The sequence below is a fragment of the Marmota marmota genome, unplaced genomic scaffold (genome assembly GCF_001458135.2).
Source record: "Marmota marmota marmota unplaced genomic scaffold, marMar, whole genome shotgun sequence".
Lineage (NCBI taxonomy): Eukaryota > Metazoa > Chordata > Mammalia > Rodentia > Sciuridae > Marmota > Marmota marmota.
In genome coordinates this window covers 58,996,797-59,011,706 of record NW_025999900.1, presented here as the reverse complement: position 1 = coordinate 59,011,706, position 14,910 = coordinate 58,996,797, and the positions used below count along the sequence as shown (strand labels likewise).

At 51.9% G+C, this 14,910-nt stretch overlaps 1 protein-coding gene across 5 annotated transcripts; it reads left to right on the top strand.

Moving 5' to 3' along the window:
- The first annotated feature begins 1,857 nt into the window (after positions 1-1,857).
- Serpina11 (serpin family A member 11) lies at positions 1,858-13,258 on the top strand. 5 transcript variants are annotated; one of them, XM_048799272.1, is made up of 7 exons: positions 1,865-1,960; positions 3,414-3,461; positions 4,410-4,475; positions 6,545-7,190; positions 8,416-8,689; positions 11,272-11,419; positions 12,925-13,258. In XM_048799272.1, exons 4-7 carry the CDS (start codon positions 6,548-6,550, stop codon positions 13,126-13,128), a joined length of 1,269 nt encoding a protein of 422 aa, XP_048655229.1. In that variant the 5' UTR covers positions 1,865-1,960; positions 3,414-3,461; positions 4,410-4,475; positions 6,545-6,547; the 3' UTR covers positions 13,129-13,258. The 5 variants fall into 5 exon arrangements, with proteins under 5 accessions (XP_015350686.1, XP_048655229.1, XP_015350691.1 ...); XM_015495205.2 differs by having other exon boundaries at positions 1,875-1,960; positions 4,298-4,475; XM_048799273.1 differs by having other exon boundaries at positions 1,890-1,960; positions 4,413-4,475.
- The last annotated feature ends 1,652 nt before the right edge of the window (positions 13,259-14,910 follow it).

Sequence of the window (14,910 nt, the reverse complement as noted above, 5' to 3'; positions counted from 1 at the left end):
TATGCCATTGAGTCTGTGACAGGGATAATCCTGCTGCTTACTGAGATGTCCTTAAGGCATGTTTCCCTTTTGTCCTTGGCCTCTCTTAAAATGGCACGAATCTCATCAGCAAGACAACTTCCTTGGTCCAAATTATATAGACACTTTTCTAGCTAAATGGCTACATCCTTATGCTCTGCTTTTTGGTCCCATTTCTAACAGGAATCCTGGCTAAGTCACCAGCGATATCCATGTCACAGCTTTAATGCTATGCTGCCTTAAAATTTTCTCCATCACATTAATTGGTCCATCACCTTTAAATTCAGCCTGACACAAAGTGTCAGGACATTGGCAAAATGTAGGCAAGTTCTTTGTAACAACTTGAATAGCCTCAAGTGCAGTTCCCAATAGGGTCCTCTTTCCCATCTGAAACCTCAGCACAGTCTTTACTGTCCGTGTGGTTATCAGCATTGTGGTCTTCCAAACTTGTTGGGAAAAGTATAACGGCAGCCGCACCCCAGAGAAAAAAAAAACCTCAACATGGCACCTAAGGACCTTCTCTTTGTACTTTTCCCTTTTTCCACTGGCGCGAAAAGTTCCCGCGGGTGTGAACTCTCCCGCCGGCGCCAATTTCAAATCTCGCTGGCAGGGAACCTTAGCCCCAATAAGAACTAATTCCTGGGCTCCGGAACTGATATCTGGAAGAACTTGCCAATAAACGGGTGGCCCGCCATTTATCTAAGCCCTGCCATCTCTCCCTAGATCTATATAAGCCCACAGCCTTTTGCAATAAAGTGGATCTCTCCCTGGTGAATTGTCTTGTGTGGAGGATTCTTTCAAAACTTACACCAGAATCACCCATTTAAGTGCTCCATATTCTGAGACTTCTCCAGCCTGCATCTTCAAACTTTTCCAAATTTTTTCCATAAACTGATTCCAAAGGCTTCTGAACTACATAGTTGGGTATAGTCACAGCAAAACCCCTATTCCGTCAAAAGAGCCACCAATCAGGTGTGGACAGAACTGCCTGTCAATCAGCGGGGTCTCCTGACCAATCCTGGATCTCAGCAAGCTCCCCCAACCAACCCCAGTAAGACAAGGGACTCTAAAAACCCTCCTTTCCTGTCCCAATCCCTCCCTTCTTGCCCTAAACCCAATAAAAAGTCCAGTCCGGCTGAGCCCCACCATGCGCTTCTCCCCAACCCACCCTGTTGGTCTGGAGGGTCTCACCAGGAGTGAAATCTCAATAAAGCCTCGTTCTACAGCCTTTTTAATCTGCCTCCTTTTGGTGGCTGCTGCCTGACCCTACAGTTCCAGAAGCTTCAGCCCATTCATTGCTTTGGGTCTGAGGGGAGGGGAGGCAGAATATAATGGCAGAGGAAAGCTACTCAGCCCCTGATGGCCAGGAAGCAAGAGAAAGAAGCAAGGGTCACGATGAGAAGTGGTCCCCGAGGATCCACCTCGAGTGACCTTACTTCCTCCAACCATGCCCCACCTGCCTATAGTTTCCACCACCTGCCAGTAGTCCATCCAGATTATAATCCATCAAATTGATTCATCTACTGATAAAGCCACAGCCCTCTTAAGCTAATCATTTTCCAAAGCCTCACACTGCTGCGCTGGGAACCGAGTCTTCCACGCTTGGGATTCTGGGAGGCATTCCAAATCCAAACCATGGCAGAAGAGGTTGGAATGGCAACGACATCTTGGATGAAAGCCTTTTAGTCCAGTGGCATTAGCTTGACAAGTGAGAGTGCTCTGGAGTGAGGGCACCTCTCTCTGTGACCCATTAGCTGTGGCCGACCCTGCATGTTTATGTGCTCTTTTGAACTTTGCACTCTCGGGTATCACGCCCAGAGAGATAATCCCACTGGCCTCACGAGAGCGGTGAGAGACACCAGGAGCAGAAGCACTGTCACCTGAGTGAGCTCAGCCTACACCTGCCAGCCTGCAGACACCTCTCCAGTGACAGAGCCTGCAGGTGAGCACAGGAGGCAAGAGCTAGTGAAAGGGGCTGGAGGGAAGAAAGAGTCTCCCTAATGTAAACGGTGTGGCAGGAGCTGTCACAGCCTCACAGGAGGGGACAAAGGCTGTGCTGGGGTGATTCTCCCTGTCACGTCATCTAGGGATCACCTCCACTTAGTGAACGGGAGAAATCGGATGTTTGGAAGTGCTGGTTGGGGCCTCTGCATAGAAAACTACTCACAATTTTTTTTTTCTCAGAGAATGGATGATGATCTCTACCACCTCCTATTAACATCTTCCTGAAGACCCACGTTAACAAATTCTATTATTTACCTCTTCTTGCATAACAAATCACCCCCAAATTTGATAGTAGCTTAGGACAACAAGCTGTTTCTTTGAGACGGCTTCAGGTCTCTTGTGAGATATTAGTCAAGATGTCAATCACCTTGGGAGCCTCTCAGAGACCACCAAGCGGAGGAAATTCAGCATCAGATTAGGACCAGACAGGATTGGCTACTTCCAGTGCAGCTGCATGAGGAAGCTGCATTTGATCAGGGAGTTTTACAAACATAAACTCCGACACCTCCTCTCCGTCTCTCAGAGGATCAGGCTCAGTCTCCTGGGAAACTTCACACTTGAAAAATGAATAACAAGGTTTTCTTGAATAACAAGATTTCTTGCACAATTAAATAATTCTACTTCTTTTTTACAAATTTTTTTTTCTTTTTTTTTACCTGTTGATAGACCTTTATCTGTTTATATGTGATGCTGAGAATCGAACCCAGTGCCTCACACATGCCAGACAAGTGCGCTACTGCTGAGCCCCAGCCCCAGCCCACTAATTCTACTTCTTAAAAATAATGTCTTATTGTTTTCTGGTAATGAACAAGACGTGCTCTTTGTCAGCAATTCGGAGATTAAAAAATCTTTCAAATAAAGAACACAAAAGGCACCTCCATTCTATCATTAAGGGCATCTCTAAGAAACACTCCTTTAGTTCCTGGTGGATCCTGGGATACACCAGTAAGCAGCGTCCATGGTCCCACTTTATAGGGCTTTCAGCCAAGCAGGAGGGAAGACCTTGCTCTGTTTACTGAATTTCACTCTAGTCCTCTCCCAACCCCACTCTGTGTGTGATCCTTCTTTAAAATGTTGGTAAAATACCAGAACAGTTTGGTGTGGTGGTGGAGGATGGACTCCCTGTCTTCTGGTGAGGGCGATTGGCTAATTCAAAGGATAGGCACAGGGTTCAGCAGCAAAGGCCCCACCAACCTCACCAACATCAGAGCACCTCAGACCCACCTGGGCCCCAGACCACCTGCTTGTCTGAGGACAGGCAGCCGGATGGGAGCTATCAACAGAAGAGCCCTTCCCGCGCCTGCTGTGCTTGTCTTCACACTAGTTCCAGGAATTGACCTGGCAAATATTGACCAGGCTGCTGAGTCTCCAACACCATTTTTCTGTGGCAGGAGGACGCGCGGGCTGAGGACCTGGGCCCGGCTTGGTGATAAGGCTCTGTGAGTACTGGGCTCTGCCGGGAAGGAAGGCAGGCGGCTGTCACCGCTCTATCCCCCTCCTCCTCTCTAGTTCTCTGTTTCTCCATCTCTGGCTTCAAGGTAGGGGTGGGAGAAGTGAGTCCTCTCGAGTTAGAATGGAATGAGCACTGCTTCTGAGTCTCCAAGTTAGAATTTCAGGTTTTCAATGACCTTTGGCATCCAAGACTTTGGACAGAGGAGCTCCGAATATTCCTGGCAGATAAGACCACAGCAAAGGACAAAACTTACTAGAAATCTTGTGATGGGAAAAGAGGCATGCTTGGAAGCCTTGAGCTGGACCCGAGTCTTTCTCCTGCCTCTTACCAAGTGTTTGTCCTGCCCTGAGCCTCAGTTTCCCCAAATGGACAACTGGGCTAGGAATCCTTGTGCCTCAGGGTTCTCAGAAGGATTGAATCTGACACAAAGAAGGTGCTACCTGCATTTGGGAAGGACCATTCTTCACTGTATGCGACCCTTCTGGGCAGTTTAAAGCTTCCATGTGCCCAAATCTCACCCACTGAGTGCCAAGAGCACCCCCGTTTCTTGTGGTCGATATGACCAGAAACACCACTCACCCCCACCTCTCCCATCCCTCCTCCATAATTTACAAACACATCTGTCCGAAAAACAGCGATACAACGTACCTAATATCCCCAGCCCTCTAAACACTTAATAAATGAAATGTTATAATGAATGGGTAGGGTTCTTCGTTTTCCTCTGGGATCTTTCTAGAAAAGGAGCTATGAAATGAACTGGATGTCATTGCACTAAGCCTTGGTGGATGGGAAGAAAACCCCATGACGTTCTTTCTATGTTAGGTGCTCTGTGTGTCTGTCGCATAAGCCTTCACCTGCCCTGCCCGGGAGGGGACTTTGCCTGCATTTTTCAAACACTGACACCGTGTGAAGGAGGTTTCTTTGCTCTGCGCAGCAGTGAGTTCCTGCAGAGCCTTGGTTGCAACCCAGGCCCCACTGGGAAGTAGACGTCGTTTTGCAGGTCAGGAAGTTCTTGGGGTGCCATGGGGGCAGTAAACGGTGCTGAGTTCAATGGCATAGAAGGAATAAATGAGAAGTAGTTTGGTCACTGCTGTGCTTCTGATTTTACCCAGGGACAGACCAAGTTTTAATTTGTTCTGCATCTTACAAATTTCCCATCAGAAGGCAAATCTGAAATGTACAGGAAATGTCATTGAGCCTCCCCCACTGAGCTGTGCGGAGGGAGGGAGGACATGACCTTGGAAAAGTGCCCATCACACTTTGACCAGCAAACGCGTTTCGACATAACAGAGGAGACAGCATCCGTGCCTCCCGGCAGCTGGGCTTTGAATAGTGGTTGGGCAGAGCGTTCAGGACACCAGGGCCAAATGCCACCTGGAACGCTACCCTCCCCAGCACTGCCACTACAGCTGTAATTTGTCCAGAGGTCATTAGTTTGGGCAAAGAGTATTCAAAGTGCTGATTAAATCACCAGTGTTTTCAGGACAATCTACCACAAGGCACCAGGGGGTCAGAATTTGGCCCCCACTGAAGGAACAATGGAAAGGGTGGTTTCAAGTGGAGCAGGAGGACATCAGGGTCTGCAGGATCCAGGGGTCTGTGCAAGGGCAGGGGGACATGAGAGGGAAAGGAAGGTTTTAGACACAGCGCAACACGGTGCCCCTCCCCTGCACATCCTGCCTGGAAGCCAGGGGTCTTCCTGTTCCTGCACCACCGTATCCCCTAGAGGTGGACCAGCGTTTCTTCCAGCATGTCTTATAACCAAGAGGTGTCGTACTCGTCTGCAGGGGCTGCTTTAACAAGCTGTTAAAGTGCTGCATTTAAACCACAGAAGCTTTTGCCTAGCAGCTCTGGAAGCTGAAGTCCAAGATCAAGGGGTGGGTAGAGCTGACTCCTCCTGAGGCCGTTGGGAAGAGTCTGCTCCAGGCCTCTCCCCAGCTCCTGGTGGTTACTGGCCGTCTTTGGCTTTGCTCAGTTGGTAGGATATCACCTGCAGTCTGTCTTGTCCGTGTGTCTCTGTGCCTAAAGCTCTTGTTTTATAAGGATCCCAGTCATACTGGATTGAGAGCCTACTCTAATGACCCCATCTTAACAAAATATATCTGTGATGATCCTATTTTCAAACAAGATCCCCTTCAGGGGTCCTAGCAGCTGAAGGTTCAGCTTATAAATTTGGAGCAAAAGCAAGTCTACCCATGACAGATGGTTCCTAAACCTCCACATCAATCAAAGATGGAGGCTCCAGCCACTGCACATGACAGACAGCAGAGTCTTGATGGAGATGTGGAGACAGATCCATGCCCCCTCCTCTCCTCCCGGGACCCATCAGTCCTGTCGCTTTGTCCTCGCCCATGGGCCCCTCTCATCTGCGCCACCTGGTGGGTGACCCTCACATCCAGCTAAGGAAGGATCAGGAGGGCCCAGGGACCCCTCTTTCCCGTGGGGCTGACACGAGGCTCTGCACATCATCCTTTTCCTTCTGGAAGATGAAATTCCAGGTTAAGGCTGTGCGTAGGTGTGAGGCAGGCCCAGTGTCACTCATTGTCACAGTGTCCTGACCACTTGTTCCACAGCCCTCTTCTCCATTTATAGTAACATATACATTTGCTCATTTAACTAATGCAGGCCACTCCAACTGGACCTGAAGCTTGTGGGGTCGGGAATTGGGATTTTTTTTTTCTTCTCCCCACTCGATATTCAATACCGGGTTTATTTCTTGAGTCAGATAGATCCTTGAGAGGAAATGGAAAGAAGGAAGGAGGAAGGAAAGAGGGGGGGAAGGTAGAGGAGATAGGAAGGGAGGGAGGCAGGGAGGGGAGCAGGATAAACTATGGAAGACTTTTTTGTAGCCCGGAGTCCTTTACTCAAAAACCTCTATCGCACGTGGAGCAGAGAGAGGGCTGCTGGTCTTCCCCAAGCCTGGGAGGACTGTCATCTACCACTGTCCTCTGCAGTGTGCCAATGGCACCCTTGTGGGACAGTCTGAATGGTGGGGTTGATGGGCAAGCAGGGGGGCAGATGAAGTCACTTGTGAAGGGGAGGACTGACGTGTTCGCGTCTTGCTTTCAGAGGATGGGGCCGGCTAGGCTGTGGCTGCTGGGAGCCGGGATCCTGGCCTCTGTCCACTGTCAGCCCTTTCCTGCCCATGGAGATAAGAGCCCAGGGGCACATCAACCCCCCAGCCATCAGCTCTCAGAGCCAGCTCCTGCCTACCACAAAGTCACACCCACCATTACCAGCTTTGCCTTGCGCCTGTACAAGCGGCTGGCGGCGGGCACCCCAGGAAATATCCTCTTCTCGCCCGTGAGCCTCTCCAGCACCCTGGCCCTGCTCTCCCTTGGGGCCCAAGGTGACACCTCAACACAGATCCTGGAGGGCCTGGGCTTCAACCTCACAGAGACCCCAGCAGCCGACGTCCACCGGGGCTTCCAGAGCCTCCTCCGCACCCTTGACCTGCCCAGCCCCAAACTTGAACTAAAAGTAGGGAGCTCCTTGTTCCTAGACAAGCGGCTCAAGCCTCTGCAGCACTTTTTGGACAGCACCAAGGAGCTGTATGGCGCTTTTGCTTTTTCTGCCAACTTCTCGGATCCGGCTACAACCTGGAGGCAGATCAGTGAGTACGTGAGAAAGCAGACGTACGGGCACGTCACGGACGGCCTGCCTCAGTTCAGCCACGACACACTCATGGTTCTCTTGAACTACATCTTCTTCAAAGGTGAGGGCTCGCTCAGACACAATGACTGCCTCCTCCTCCGTGAGTAGACACTGTCACCGCACAGAGGTGACCAAACATTTTTTGCCAGCTTTGGGCGATGCTATTAGCCTCTTGGGAAAATCTGTGAATGGCAGCTTTCCTACCCTTGGGTAGCTCATGTCCCACGTGGGTTGGAAGCAAGTAGCGGCAACAGAGCTCAGAGGGATTCGTGCTTTCAGGCGGGTGTAGGTGCCCTGGAGCTCTCGGAGGAGATGAGCATCCATGCAGACTTGGGGAGCAAGGGGAGGCTCCCCAGAAATGCAGGCCTCTGAGTGGAGATCTGAAGAGTGAATTGGATCTGCTCAGGTAAAGTTTCAGAGAAAAGAAATACCAGGAATTCCAGTCTTAACAGTAGAGTGACATGATCACGTCTGTTTAGAAAGAGCAAGTGTGGCTGGGCGTAAAGGTGGGACCTGACCCAGCTACTTGACTGAGATAGGAAGCAGGAGTTTTGAGACTAGCTCAGGCAGGACAGTGAGACCCAGATTTAAAAAAACAAAGGAGCAAGACGAGCCTGGATACAGTGTGGAAATGGTTTGGAGTAAGGACGGGAGGGGAAAGACATGTTAGGCGTTTCTCAAAGTGGACCAAATCCGGGTGATGCTAACCTTGATAAACCTGTGGCTTTGGAAGTAGAATCTGCAGTATTTGGTCATTGATTGAGTGTCTCTGCATAAGCTGGTCATATAGGGGTCGCTGGGCTGAGGGCCTATTCAAGTGGCTTGGAAATAACCTGAGCTGTGCCGTCAGAATCAGGCCACTGATCTCAGCTCAGATACTTCCTGGCTTTGTAAATGGCATGTTTACAGAAATTCACAAGCCTCAGTTTCCCCACTCCCTAATAGGGGATGATGACACTTGTTTCTTGTTAATTTTTGTGATGATTTAGAGACAATGCCTCACCCATGGAAGGTGCTTAGTGGATGGGAATGCATTGTGGTCTCGAGAACTAAATTCCTCTGAAAGGAAGCCCAACCATAGGCCCTGGAGCTCAGACTCTGCTGACACGCTAGTGGCTAAGCCCTGGCCTGGATTCTGGCCTCCTGGCTCTGCCCCCAAGCTCTTTCTTCACCTCACACTTACATACCCAAGAGAAAGTCACCAGGCCAGTGTGGCTTTGTGGACAGCCGCCCAGGGTCGCTCTCCTGGGACGTGTGCTCATGTGTTATGGGTCTTGTGTCCTCAGCCAAGTGGAAGCATCCTTTCGATCGCTACCAGACCCGGAAGCAGGAAAGCTTCTCCGTGGATGACAGGACCTCTCTCCGTGTCCCCATGATGCAGCAGAGGGAGATGCACAGGTTCCTCTATGACCAGGAGGTGGCGTGCACCGTGCTGCAGATAGAGTACAGTGGCAATGCTTGGCTGCTGCTGGTGCTCCCTGACCCCGGCAGGATGAGGCAGGTGGAGGCCGCTCTGCAGCCAGAGACCCTGAGAAAGTGGGGACAGCTGTTCCTGCCCAGGTAGGTGCCACATGGAAGGGTTCCAGCAATCTTTGCTCAAGAGCCGGAGCAGGTCTTGGTCAACTCCTGTCCCCAAAGGCTAAACTCCAAGTTTGACTCTGTCTTGCCCTTTACTGACTCTGGGATCCTGGGCAATTTTCTCTCCTCCTTGGGCCGCCTCAGGTTCCCTCTGAGGCCTTGATTCCTCCTGAATTGCACTGCTTGGAGGATTAACTGAGTCCATAGTTAGACTGATACCTGGAACCTAAGTGCTCACTAGGTGTGGACCATGATCCCCCCACCGGGTGTCCTGACCCCAGTCTCATTTCCCCTGGCTTTCCTCCTTCTTCACATAGTAATTTAATATCACACGGTAACAAAGTGTCACCAAAATACCAGATAAAGGACGATTATTAAGAACAATCATTAGGTAAAGAAAATGTGGTATATATCCACAGTGGAGTTGTACTCGGCCATGAAGAATGAAGTCACGGCATTTGCTGGCAGATGGATGCAACCAGGGAAGATGACGCTGAGTGAACTAAGCCAGCCTCAGAAAGTCAAGGGTCAAAGGTTCTCTCTGACATGCAGAAGCTGGAGAGAAAGACCAAGAAGACACCAGTGGCACAGAGAGCGTCTGGCACCTCGGGAATCTTAGGAAGAGGGAGAATATTGGAATAGAGAAAGGCGACCGAGGGGAGGAAGGAGGGATGGGAAAGGGGAATCCTGTCCCCTCTCACTTGCTTTTAGATTGTGTTTTCCTCACTGTGGTTGCAGCTTCTTCTGATTCCCGAGGTCCCCCTCCCTGGCCCACCCTTCTCAGGATGTGTCTTCCTTTATGGAGTGACCTGGGATGGAATCTGGTCCTGAAATCTAGATACCTTAGCTGCAAAGAAACCAGCCCCAAACTAAGCAGCCCGAAGGCCAGCTGTTGTCCCTCACTGCCGGGGTTGATAGGGCCAGTCGCCTGTTTCCCACTCCTGGGGAAGATGGGGGCTGGGCTGGAGCCATCGAAGCCTCCTTCGTGTGTGTCTGGATTGGGCTGGGTTGGCTGGAGGGGATCCGGGCAGGGGCCGGCTTCTCTTCCTGCAGTGTGTCCCCCAGGCTAGCCTGAGCGGAGCAGCTCAGTGTGACACTGTGTGGCCCCTCGCAGCTCCAAGGGAAGGGCCCTAAAAGGAAGTGAAGGCTCGTACCCTCTGAAGGGTTAGGTCCATAAGTTAGCAGTGTCCCTCCTGCCGTATTGCACTGGCCGGAGGGTCACAAATCCCACCCAGATTCAAGGGGAGGGCTCATACCCACCATCTCAGGGTGGCAGTCCCACATGACCCAGTGGCTGCCAGCCCCTCCTTGTGCTACTGGTATCTTCTCTCAGAGCCCCACCCACACCGAGGCATGAGAGTAGAGAGAGGCATTTTATATTTGGGCAGAAATTAAAGCACCCAGTAAAAGAGATGCGGTCAAGGGGAAAGGCCAGGATTTAAGGAATTTTCTGAACCCATAAAGCTCCAGTCAAACCCGGATTCCAGCCCCATAGTTTTAGGTTCCCGCAGGGTGAGCCTGCCCCTGTCTCCCACTGCAGGAGGGAGTACCATAGAATCTTCTGGATTGAGTAGATTTTCCCTCAAAAAGGGTTTGCTTTGACTTCTCGAAATGAGTAAAACTCTACTCATTGTCCCCCTCCCCCTCCTCCTCTCCCCGACCAGTGGCCTGGGGCTTGCCCACCCAAGATCTCCCTGTGAAAAATGTGTCAAGAAGGCCAAGATGTCCTTCCACTTCAGTTAGCCCCTGGACCCTCCTATGGCCTAGGGATTAAACTGGTAACAATAATGATAAACCCAAGTTTGATCTTCCAGAGACATAAGTTTCCAAATTAGTTATTAACTAGTCAAATCCGTAGGTGCCCTGGCAATCATCAACCAATGATTAAGAAAAGAATGATCCCAAGGAGAAAAGGATGGATTTACTGTGGGTAGGAAGAATCTTCTGAGTTGACCCCAGAAAGTGTGGCCATCTGACAGCTCAGGAGGCCCAGTTGCAGGAGGGAGTGACCTGTTCATTGTGACTCACATTTTGCACACCTGCTGTGCCACGGGATCCTCACAGCAGCCCGTGGAGTGGGCATCTCTGCGCCATTTCACAGACGAGGAAACGAGCTCAGACAGGGGGGAGATGGTGGTGGCCTGGGCGAGGGGAAGGCCAGGAGATGGAGTGAGGACACGGTTTGGAGGTTGAGCCACAGAAATCGCAGGTGAATGAGATGTGGGGGTGGGAAATGTTACCAGCACTGACTTCGCACAGCCATCTGTGGATCCCATCAGTGAAGCCATTCAAAACCCCACTCCGGAGAGCCTTCCACAAGGGGATGGAGAGGAGGACAGGGGGCCATGCCAGGCGCCGTCGCAGGTCCAGCCCCAGACACTCCATGAGGGCTGCAGCGAGGGAGCTCTGGCTAGAGAGGTGGAGTGTCCCCCACAGCAGGTGTGTCACGGGGGACTGCTCGCCCCCCACACTAGGAAACGCTTGTCCCTCCACGGAGCAGGCTGCCGACAGACGGGCAAGGGCAACACTTACAAGATGGTACATTTCTCTGATTCTCTCTTCAGCCTGCTTGACTTGCACCTGCCGAGGTTTTCCGTTTCCTCCACATATAACCTGGAAGAGATTCTTCCCCAAATCGGGCTCGACAGCATATTCAGCTTGGAAGCAGACCTCTCGGGGATCACTGGGCGGCTCAACAAGACCATCTCCAGGGTAAGGCAGTGGAGGTGCACGGGTAGATGCAGGGCCGCTCCCTTCTCACATGCTGGGAAATCAAGTCCTCCAGTCTGTTTCCTATGCAAAATTGAAATCTTTATAGCTTCCTTTCATGGACAACTCCCTTCCCACCTCCCCTTCTCCTAGATCTTTGTTTTCTGTGCAGGAATAGTGTTCTGAATAGAGCAGGTACTCATTAGAGGTGATTCATGGGACCATAATTTTCCCAGGTGTGGGATAGCTTTGTTTTGATTCCTAGTATGTCCTCTTACTGGGGCAGCTGTGGGACTCTACCTGCCTTCGTTATGGCTATGGGTAATAGTGGGACAAAAACAGGAGGTATATCATTCAGCTTTGCTGCGGTAACAAACAACCCCTACATCAGCTACATATCTGCTTCCCATGACTGCTTCCCTCAGGGATATAGGGTAAAGGAGAAGCCCCTGTCCTCTTCTGTTCTCACAGAAGAGGAGGAAAGCAAGAGAAAAAGTGCAACAGCTCATTAACACTTGTCCCCATGCCTGGCCTGTGTCATGGCAGTGCCCAGGCCATTTGCTAGATTGGGTTCCACTTTCATGATCCCAGTCCATGGGGATGGGCCATGTTCTGCACTACAGGTGGCCCCACAAAACACATGGAATGGGCAAAGGTTGACAACCCTCCAATAGGAGGGGAGAGCTGATATTTGGGAATAGGAATGCAGGTTAATAAGACTGCAGTGGTCTTTGAGGGCAGAGGCTGCCTGCTGGACACTGGGGAGGAAGCTAGATTAGGTTCCACTTCCATGATCATGGTCCGTGGGATGGGGAGACAGTCAAGGCCTCTCTCTGAGCTTTGGTTAGGGGCATGGAGTGGGTGTGTGCGTGTGTGTGCGTGCGTGCATGTGTGTGTGTGTGCACGCACATGCACCTCGTTGTGCAGCAGGAGGGTGAAGAAGAAGGAAAAGAAATAGTCAAATGTCGTAAAGAGGCTTTTGTACAGTACCTTTAAGAGCTTGTCTTTTCCTAGAACCTTTTGGAAATAAAAGGGAACATCAAGGCCATTTCTTTTTTTTTTTATCTAGCTTCTTTTAAAGGCTCAGAACCCTTTCTTCCTGAGAAGTTGTGTGAAATGAGGTTAGAAAAGAAGTTCCTCTCATGGAAGCCAGTGGGGGGCTGGGTGACCCTGAGCTCTTTAGACACCTGAGGTAGGCTGGGCAGGGGCCTCCAGGCCTGGGCCTGAGGCTTTGCAGCCGGGAGAACACAGGTGGCCCCAGTCAGGCTCAGGCCCATTTGTCTTTCTGCCTGAGGGTGACGTCACTTGTGGGCGGGGGGTGGGGGTGGGGGGGACCCTCAGGAGAGAGAAAGTGGAGAGAGAAGGGAATGAAGCCAAGGCTGGAGCAGCTTCCTAGGCAGGCAGGGCCCTGGGGCCTGATCAGGTGGCTTCCTCCCCAGTGTCCAGCAGGCAGCCTCTGCCAAAAAGGCTACTGAATTGAGCCGTCTCTGACTCTTCTCTCCTTCTAGGTGTCACACAAGGCCGCGGTGGACATGAATGAGAAGGGAACCCAGGCAGGGGCCGCCTCTGGCCTCCTCTCCCAGCCCCCGCCCCTGAACACGACGTCGGCCCCTCACGCCCATTTCAACAGGCCCTTCCTGCTGCTGCTTTGGGAGGTGACCACCCAGAGTTTGCTCTTTCTGGGAAAAGTCGTGAACCCAGTGGCAGGGTGACGGGGGTGGGAGGTCCCAGGGGTCCTCTCTCCCCACCAAACAGGAAGGCTGTGCCCCCTGCACTGTGGGAGAGCAGACCAGCTTGTGGGTGTGCAAAGGTGCTAATAAAGTTGGCCCTGGGTGTCACGAACCCCGAGGAGCCCTGCTGAGGAGGGAGGCCAAGTCCATGAGCAGCTCGAGCCACTCACCCTCCGATCTGCTCAGCTCCAGGGTTAACTGTGGCTGGAAAGTTGAAAATGACGATAGCGCTCATGTTGTGGCCTCCAGGAGAAGTTGCCACCTCCATGCCAGGCACTTTCCAAGTGTCCTTTGGGAAAGGGTCACAATAAAAGGCCCAGAGGACATAGGAGGAAGGAAGACACCTCCCCCTTCACAATGGCTGTTCTGCACTATCAGCCACGTGACGTGCTCTGAGCTGTCACTGCTCAGGAGTTGTCTCACCTGGAGGGAAGGCTGGCCCCGGGGAGGTGCTCCCCGCCACATGCCATGGATCGGGGAGAGGAGGGGGCAGTGCAGTGGTGGTGAGCCTGGGGGAGGCCAAACGCAAGCAGCAAGGAGACAAGAGGAGCCCAGGGGCAGCCCCAGGCCCAGGAAGCAGGACAGTCAACATGGCAGGACGACAATGCAGACAGGGTGGGGGCAAGAGGGGGACTGTGTCCAGTGGAGACAGAGCATCCCCTAGAGATGGAAGCTCAACCCCCATCCCAGGTGTGCCCCTCAGGAGCACCATCTGAACCCAGCGGAGGAAGCAAGAATGGGGTGTCCACTTATCCACCAGAGCTCTCCACTGTGAGAGGGGACCCCAGGCACCAAGATATGTTCTGACCTCTTTTCTGGATCTTTTAGCATTGAAGAGAAGTGTGTTCGTCTTTATTTACAGGGTATTAGAAACCAGTCTGCTCTAAGACCAAAAGAGGGGTGGGGTCTGAAAACACCCTGTCCCACTGCAGTCCCCAGCCCTGGCTCTCCAGCAGTGTCCCAGTGGTCATGTAGGAGCAATATGCAGAAGGAAAGTGGAAGTGCAAGATTCATTAAACCCCGGGCTGTGCCTCTGAACCAAGATCATTTACAAAACCCTCCTCCATTGACCCAAATCTTGGGTCTTTCCACTCTGATGAGCCAAAATGGGAAGCAAGGAGCAGGTGGGTGAAGGAAGGTGGGTGGAGACGTAAACAGAAAGCAGAGAGAGAGAGAGAGAGAGAGAGAGAGAGAGAGAGAGAGAGGAATATGTTTACCCTGTGCCCACGCTGAATGTGGGAAGTGACCCGGGTAAGAAAGCAAGCCATCCCCCAGAGGTAGAGAAGGGCGATCCTGCCAGCCCTGGCCAGCTTGACCCACTGTGGTAGTATATGGAGGTGTTAGCAAGGGGACAGTCGACCTCTTCCTGCGTAGGGACAGCCAGAGACGAGAACAGAACACATCCAGTTCAACCCACAGGTCTGTGGGTCAGCAAGCTCAGGCAACGTTCCCAAGTCCAAGCCCCAGATTCAGCTTGCGGGCTCCCAGTGGGAGTGTCTGCAAAACATTCAGGTTCCTGAGTGATTAAGTAACACCCAGAGAGCCTGGGCTGGGAGGTCCCCCGACTTCAACAGCATCTCCAGCAAGATGAACAGTGCAACCCTGAATCGCCTGAGTGAGTTGTGGAGCTCTGTGTGGGAGGGGGCTGATTCTCAGAGTAACTCGAGGCCTTCAGATAGCAGGAACCTGCAGCCCACTTTTGATCGCACACCCTTTTCCTGGAGAGAGCCAGTGTACTGAGGGATGCTGGTCCCAAACCCACAG

What these genes read in the sequence shown, in the direction of transcription:
- Serpina11 (XM_015495200.2), top strand. Translation starts at nt 6,548, where the DNA reads ATGGGGCCGGCTAGGCTGTGGCTGCTGGGAGCCGGGATCCTGGCCTCT. An exon ending in GAACTACATCTTCTTCAAAG is followed by an intron (nt 7,191 to 8,415) that starts GTGAGGGCTCGC and finishes TTGTGTCCTCAG; the next exon opens with CCAAGTGGAAGCATCCTTTC. An exon ending in GGACAGCTGTTCCTGCCCAG is followed by an intron (nt 8,690 to 11,271) that starts GTAGGTGCCACA and finishes TTCTCTCTTCAG; the next exon opens with CCTGCTTGACTTGCACCTGC.